Source organism: Humulus lupulus, chromosome 5, assembly GCF_963169125.1.
Source record: "Humulus lupulus chromosome 5, drHumLupu1.1, whole genome shotgun sequence".
Classification (NCBI taxonomy): Eukaryota; Viridiplantae; Streptophyta; class Magnoliopsida; order Rosales; family Cannabaceae; genus Humulus; species Humulus lupulus.
This window is the reverse complement of record NC_084797.1, coordinates 17,049,506-17,058,081: the sequence shown is the minus strand read 5'-3', so window position 1 is coordinate 17,058,081 and position 8,576 is coordinate 17,049,506. Positions and strand designations below refer to the sequence as shown.

At 33.8% G+C, this 8,576-nt stretch overlaps 1 protein-coding gene across 1 annotated transcript; it reads right to left on the bottom strand.

The window, feature by feature from the left end:
• Positions 1 to 5,629: 5,629 nt before the first annotated feature.
• On the bottom strand, positions 5,630 to 7,472 carry LOC133834549 (uncharacterized). Its single transcript, XM_062264197.1, has 3 exons — positions 7,307 to 7,472; positions 6,360 to 6,517; positions 5,630 to 5,834 (listed from the first exon to the last, which is right to left on the bottom strand). The coding sequence occupies exons 1-3, from the start codon at positions 7,383 to 7,385 to the stop codon at positions 5,817 to 5,819; spliced, it is 255 nt and encodes an 84-aa protein (XP_062120181.1). The 5' UTR covers positions 7,386 to 7,472; the 3' UTR covers positions 5,630 to 5,816.
• Between the last annotated feature and the right edge of the window lie 1,104 nt (positions 7,473 to 8,576).

The window sequence follows — 8,576 nt, the reverse complement described above, 5'->3', positions numbered from 1 at the left end:
AAGTTGTGTATGCCCATTGACATTGAGTAATTAGTAGTATTACATGCATTACTTTGCTTACTGAGCTTTAGGCTCACAGTTGTCTTATGTTGCAGGTAGAGAAAAAAATGAGTGAATGACAAATGAGAACTGAAGCATGGTCCTAACCCTGATTTGTACATATGAACATATTGACCTTTTGTGAGTTATTTCAATTTATCAGTGTGTATGTTTGTAATAAAGTGTGAAGTTATGTTTTGAAAACAAATTGAATTATTTAATACTTATGTATAATATGTTTGAGACACACTTTATGTTTAATGTAGATAATGTGAAATAAGTTTTAAAAAAAATATACAGACTTCCGCTGAAAGTAATTATGATATAGTTTTAAATGTAACACCTCAGATATGGTTTTAACTAAAATAAGTGAGGGTGTTATAGAGGATTTGAGAATGAAAGATTATATTAAATTGTCAAAATTTTATTAATTAAATTTGAGTTTATGGTATCAAGTATGAACAATTTTAAAATACAAAGTATCAAATATGAACGATTTTAAAATACAAGGTACCAAATATGTATAATTTCAATAATAGGATATCAAATGAATATTATTGTAAAAACAGATACCAAAATGATACTGTACAAAAACACAAGGTACCAAATGATTATCTATCCATAATATAAATATTAATTGTCTTTTTTTTGGGTGCCAAGCTTAGGCCAAGAGTAGTTCAACCACTAGGAATCAAAATTATATCGTGGATGCCTACACAATATAATGTCCACCTATATTAGAATGAGAAAATAACAGCCTCTATGTTTTGCCTAAATACTCGATTGGTCCATATGTTTTGTAAAATGGAACAATATGATATATTGAGCCCGATTTTGGTAAAAAAAAATTTCAATATGACTCCCTCATTTTTAAAAAAAAAATTCCTTTAATGAATTTTCTTTTTTCTAATATATAAAAAATATAAAACATTATAAATAAAAAGGAAATGTATAATTGAAAAATGAAAGTAAAAATATATATCCCACCTTTTCACTATCGCCTTTTCGTCTTCTTCAAGCAATCAGAGAACTAGAGGTCACCGTCTTCTTTGACAACTCAAGGGTTTTCGGAAGATTTTCTTGTGCATTTTTGTTTGAGAAAGTCCACTTTTGAAGATTGAAGGGATCGAAAAGGTACGTGCTCATCCTGGTTTTGAAATAGATTTATTTGTTCGTGTCTTTTTTTCTGGTTTCTTCTACGGGTATGCATGGTGAAGGTGTTTTCATTTTTCATTTTCAAAAAAGGATTTATTTTTGCTATCGTGTTTATTTTCATCTATGGGAATATAAAAAATGGTGCTTTGGACATTGTTTGTTCTCAGGGGAATGGTTTATGAGTATTTTTGAAAGTTGGCAGAGCTTATTCTTGTTTTCAATGTTAAAGTTTTAAATTTAATGGAATAATATTGTAGTAATAATCATTGCTTCGTTCAAATATTTTGGTTTAGTTATGTTAGGGTTTTTGTTTGTTTTTTTGGCACTGGTTATTTGTTGTGGTGTGGGTTGCATTTACTAGCTTTTAGAGTGATTGATGATCACCTTATTCACTGTATGTATTTGTTTTTGTGATTATAGAATTGAAAATTTGAAGTCCATTGGTTACAGTTCATGTATGAAAGGAAGGCCTGTAAACCTTTCAAGGTGAATGCTGAGATGTATAATACAATGGAGCTCTATCATCATCTGTATCAAGATTTAGTACCTAATATTGAAGAAATGAAGGGGAAGAAGAATATTCATTTTAATGTTGTGACTGAAATAGGAGGGGAATTTATGACGGAAATATCTGATGATAAGGATTTGATGACAACATTTAATGTGAATGTTAATGGTGATTGTATTAAGTTGTATGTTACAATTGTTGAAGAACTTGCATTGCAAGTTATGGAGCCAGAAGGTGATGATTGTAGTGTAGTTGAAATAGACATGGCCAGTTCAAGTAGTCCTGAGGTGGCCCCTAATCCAAGAGTCCCTAAAAATTAACCAAGTGTGGAAGCAGCCCCTGATTTGCCCCTGGTCCATGTGCCCCTACAACAGATCTGATGGTCATACCAAAGAGAATGAAAATGCTTTGAGAAAAACAATTCGTCCTCCTCCAGTGATGTTTAGAAATCCAAAAGATTCTGATGCAGTCTTTGAGTCTGATGATGAGGCATGTATTGATTGTGAGGCCCCTAAAATTGTTACATCACCAACTCGAGATGGAGGCAACAAAGCTCAACCATATCCAAGGCCTCAAAGAGAAGCTTCACCTACACCTAATAATGGACTTGAAAATGAAGATGTCCCAAGTGAAGGTAAGTTTGTTAATCTATGAATGATTTATTTAATGTAAACCATGGGATTGGTTAACATGTGTTTTTATTATTTTTTTGCTTTACAATTCCAACTACAGCCTATGAAGTTGATGCAAGTTATATGCAAGAGGAACAGGAGGCCCATGAGAATGAGAATGGAGCTTCTAAGTTCGAGGCAAGTTATATGCAAGAGGAACATGGTGCCCCTGAGAATGAGCCTGCAACCTCTGAAGATGATGCAGATTATATGCAACCCGAGCAAGGTGTTGCCCCTGATAATGAGACTTGGGCTTCTCAATTCGAGGCAAGCTATATGCAAGAGAAGTATGGTAACCCAACAACTTCTCAATTTGATCCAAAAACTATGCAAGATGAAGATATTCCCTCTGAAAATGAGGCTATGCCTTTTGAAGCTAGAGGTAACCATTTAATTTGTAGGCATCCATTTAAAATTTGATATCCGTTGAATAGTTTAACAATGCAATATGTGTTCTAAATGCATGTCCAATGCCTGAAGTTGATGAATTTTCAGCTGGTCCTAGTAAAAGACGCCATCATCAAACTAGAAGTAGTGGTCAACGTGTTGGAGCCAGTGAGTTGCATGAAGCATTGTCATCACCTACTGACGAAGTGACCTAGAATGGAAACAAGGAAAAAAACTATAGTGAAGAAGATGATAGTTTAGAGTCTGAGATGGGATCTTTGACAAATAGTGACCGAGAAATTGTTGATGATTATTATTCTAGTGATGAAGGTGATCACATGATCACGAAGAGACTAAGAGGAGAGGGAATGGATCCTACTCAAACATTCCACTGCATGAGTTAGATAAAATTTATCATGATGGGAAGATAGTGTTTTGAATTTGGTTGAAGTTCATTGACTATAGGAACTTTGGTGAAATCTTGAGGGATTATGCAGTTCAAGAGGGCTTTGAACTTTGTAAAATTAATCACCAAAGGTGTAGGCTGACATATGGTTGCAAATAAATTTGTTACCCATGGCGCATTCATGCATCCCTTACCCCTGATCAAAGAAATTTTGTGATCAAGACTTACAACATAAGCCATACATGCCAGTGTGTTAGGAAAAATAGAACAACAAGTGTCAGCTGGATTGGTAGAAAGATGGTGAAGATTTTCCAAAGACATCCGTAGAAGGAAGGTTGTAGGGGAAGAGAGGACTATGAAGCCAATTTCTAGCACAAAGACTTGCAAAAATTGCAAACAAGTTGGTCATACAAGATGGACATGCAAGGAACCTCCTTCTGACAAACGACAAGCAACTCAAGCTACACCTACAGGACAAGGTACAGTACGGGGCAGGGGAAAGTGCAGGGGACGTAGCAAGGATCATGCTACAACTTCAGCTGCACCAGTAGTTTCCGAACAAGGTAACAAGAAAAGAGGCAGAGGAAGACCACATGGCACAGGTCGTGCTCGCTCTCGTCATACCACATCGCAGGTAACATTATATTTCATTACTTGGTCTGGTCAATGAGTATACATGATTGGTGACTAACCAATTGGTTTATTTTTGTAGGAACACGGTCAACCTGAAACTAGAATTGAAGTAGGGAATCTACAAGCTGAGTTTGAGGACTATGTAGCACCACTTGATTTGTTCCAATCACAACCAACACAGTGAAGAAAAAGCAGGACTTTGTGTATTTTGGATAGTATTTCTCTTTTGTCAGCAGCCTAGAACACCACTGCTTGCTTAGTGATTTAGACACTATGGATTATCAACTTTTGATTATGGATTTCTCTGGCTGTATTTAAGGGTAGCTTTTATTTTGTTGGTTAAGGCTTCAGACACTAATTTAGCAAGTTAATGTACGCCTTTTGATACTTAATTTGTGCCTATATTTTGTTGGTTAGTGCTTTGGACACTAATTTGGTAGACTTATGTATGCCATTTCAAAGTAAACAACTTGTATTATGTTGGTTAGTACTTTGACACTGAACTTAAGCAGGTTAATTTATGCCTTTTGAACATAAACAACCTATCTATGTCTTTTTTTTTCATGTCTTTTATGACGTTTTGGTCGATGGTTTATACAACTTATATCTAACACAACAAATTGAAACAAAGAAAAATTTATATGGAACCAAATTGACAACAATTTCTTCAATTAAGTCAAGAAAGACTAAATATTACATCTTCATTACCATACACAAAACTAGGAACATAAAAAATAAACATATTGTTCCCAAGATCTTCAACAACAATTTCCCAGCAGCTAAATTGGCTTCCAAGTTTTGTAATCTTTCCTGAACATTTGAATCATGTCGATATGAAGTTGCTTCTTGTTCTCTTTCTTCCTTCTCAAAACATTCTTTCCCAAAATCACCATTGCCCCACCATGAGAAATAATTACACCCTTTCTCCCCAAATGGACAACAAAAGTAAAGATGATTTGGATTATTTATCGACTCACTAATTCTCACAAGACATTTCTTACTGCAACTGCATCTCCTATTTCTAAATCTTACACCATTTTCGGCCACTAAGTTGTTGTTGTAGGAGGTCATTCTCTTGTTACCAAAAAGCTTAAGATTGAAAACCCTAAATCAACACAAAATTGTTAAACACCCTAGACGACTGCCTGAAGACGAAGATGACTGCCATAGACCTTCATCTATGTTCGACGACTTCCTGAAGACGCATATGGAGACAACTGCCCTAGACCTTCATCTATGTTCGACGACTGCCTTAGACCTTCAACTATGTTCGACGACTGCCTGAAGACGAAGACGAAGGAGAAGCTTACCTGGGTTCGACAAGTGGGATATATTTTTTTTAGAGATTTTTTACTTTTTACTTTTCAATTATATTTTATATTTACTTTTTATTTAAAATATTTATAAATTGTTTTTATGTATTAGAAAAAAGAAAATTCATTAAAGGAATTAAAAAAAATAGAAAATTTAAAAAGCTGAGGACATTTTAGTGACTAAAATCGGGCTCATGGTACTATATTGTTCCATTTTACAAAATAGAGGGTCTGTTTTGTCATTTAACAAAACATAGGGGCCAATCAAGTATTCGGGCAAAACACAGGAGCCAAAATGATATTTTTCCCTATTATAATATTATGATCAGCTCCACAAAAACTTTATTTATGTTGAACATATATGCTAAAAGTGTTCTTAGTTTTCAAGGCTGTTGATTTGTGTTCCTAAAATCTAACACTACCATGATGTAGAACCTATAACCCGTAAATATTTTCAAAAGACGGTGTACCAAATATTAAAAAACAAGTCATAACTTCATTAAAACAAGGCATTAACTTCAAATAAAAGAAGATCGCATTTGATGCATAAACACAGGAAAGTCACTACAAAACAGGCTGTTTCACCATGCTTGGAGTCCTGTAGCATATAGAACAGGTCTGAATTTTATACAAATTTAATCTGAATTTCAACACTCAATGCTCCATTTGCTCTTTTTGCCTCATTCTTATACTGAAGGACACGATTAAAACGAGCCACCCAACTGCAAAACGAGCAGAAAATTGAATTAATTAAGCTTTGCAATGGCCTTCTAATGTAGCCTCAATGCACCTAAGTGGGTTAGTTCAAATGATCAAACATGTGGTTCCACAAGGTTTGAGATTCGAGTCCCTCTGGATACCTACATAGCAATTGTTATAGTTTTCTCGTCCCAAATTTTGTAGTATCAGACCGGGAGCCTAGTTTCAAATAAATAATATCAGCCTCAATGTGCCACCACACCCTAGTAATCCCTGTTCTTAGCTTAAATTAACTTTCTTGGAAATTCGATGTCCATTATACAAAACCATTATCCATGAAAGAAGAAATGTTTCATAATAGTGATTGTGAACTAACCAAATAATCACACATCAAAGCAAACTCATTATGCAGATGCCATGCATATTTCTAACCAACAAGATAAGATAACATAACACCATAGTACAAAGCAAACATCACAAAAGCTTACACAGAAAATAAACACTTCTTTCATCACTAATTTTGGGTTCAAAATTATACTCCTGCTTACCATTATAGCCTCTATCTCTTTGTCTGAGACAGGGGTTCGTGTTGGCTGAAGAGAAGCTTTGCCTCCCAAAGTAGTATCTTGGGGTGCCGCCGGAACATCCGACCCTAGACTGGATTTCCGATCAGTGTCATCACTGGTTGCTTGTTGAGTTTGTGCAGCTGAACCCATTCAGTAATATTCATTAGACAATTGACCATATAGAAAAACAGGTAAATGATTCCAACCAAAAAAAAAAAAAAAGAAAGAAAAGAGAAGTAATAGTAATCACTATTTCAAAGGATGAACATAGCTAATTATCATTGTATTTGCCAATCTGATCAAATAAATGAAAGCAAAATTCCAGTGCAAAGAAACAGAGCAAGAACAACATAAAAGCCAATAAAAAAATATCTGCAAAGACAAATGAGATGTACAAAACAAACCTATATTTAGTCAATTTAGAACTCATCCCATATCAAAATTTTCATCACCAAGTTTTGTCATTTTCTTACAACAAGGTTCCAATTGTAATATCAGGGAATCATAATAATGATAAAAGCCAATCAACAAAACAAACTTCTAGCTGGCATTATTGCAGTTCCATGGGTGAGAGATTCCATAACAGATAGACCAAACATACAATATTATATTAAGGATCAAACTGTCAGGAATTTTAAACAATGAACAACCTAAAATCACATATTACAAACCCAAAAAAAAAAAAAAACTAAAATTTTATTACTTTCAAGATATTCGATAACCCAATTTACATATATTCCAAAAAAAATAATCAATTCCCATACCCAATTCTCTAAAGATGAAACATTCAGCTTAAAAATCCAAAATTTATTTGTTAAAAAAAATCAAGAACACAGATAGAGTACAATAAGATATAATACAGTAATGGAAATATGAAGAAATGAAAAAAGAAAATTTAGAATGCAAAAGGTAGATAAAGATAAAGAGACCTGAAGATGAGGATTTTGGGTGTCTTTCTGGGAATTTAATGCGAGGAATTCTCTTCAAAAGGTGACCTGCTCCCCCCATTACTCACTTATTCTCGTTTCTCTATCAACCACACATATATATGTATGTTTTTATTTTAGAAATATAGCAAAAATTATTTTCATTCATTCTCATTCCCTTTACTCTTTTATATCATCATGAATCGGTTACATAATGTGAGGTCCCGGTTCAACCCGACCCGTAATTATAAATAAATAAATAAATCTTTCTCTTTGGGATTCTTTATTTGAGAAAACAATTGAAAAAATAAATGGAAGGAGACTTGATTTTTGAATTTTATGATTGTGTGTAAATATTTTGAGTAAGGATTTATGAACTGTTTTATTGAAGATTATATGCTTGGCCTAATAATAATAAGGTATGAACTGCTCCATTAGCACTTTAATCATTTATCAATAAGTTAATAACTTATGAGTGTAGATCATAGGTTTGGTTCAGATTACAAATTTAGAGACTTTTGTCATCAGTAATGATCATAAATTCATAATAGTATGTATTTTAATATATAAGATTACAAAAATATATGTTGAAGAAATGTATTAAATAAATATAATTGATTAGTCTTTAGTCTTTGCCGTCATTATATCTATATTTGATAATGGTTGAGGAAATAAGAATGTGCTCAGTTTAATATGAAAGTTTGGAGGTTGCTGTTATTATTAATATTTTTCTTTTTGAAGTGAAGTTCAAACGAAAACAACTAAACCAGGAAAGGCATATCCTTAAGTTATGCCGAGGCTGCCAATGGGGGAATAATAACCAATAAAGTTAGGTTGGTTAGTTAGTTGCAGCACATGTTAGTTTCTAACTGTTTTTGTAATTCGTTTAACAATATTCTTGTTAAAGTTTCTTGATGTAACAACTTCATTATGTGTAATTACTTCTCTATAAATAAATCACTTAATCTCACCTTGAGGTTAAGCTTTTCATTCCAATATTCTGGTTAAGATTTGTCATACAATTTGGTTCAAGACTATTTGGAATCACAAAGTTCTTCATGGTATCAAAGCCATCTGGCTAACGTTCATGGATTCTTCTTCATCCGATCCTCAATCAGTTCCTACTGTCAATACGCCTCCGGCGAACTCTGATCCTCCGGCTGTTGCTCAAGCTCTTGCTTCTCCGGCCAGCACCTCCTCCATGACCTCTTTGCCATGGAACCCCTTTTCTAATTCTCTCACTTCTTCTTTAACTCTTAAACTTGATAGAGTT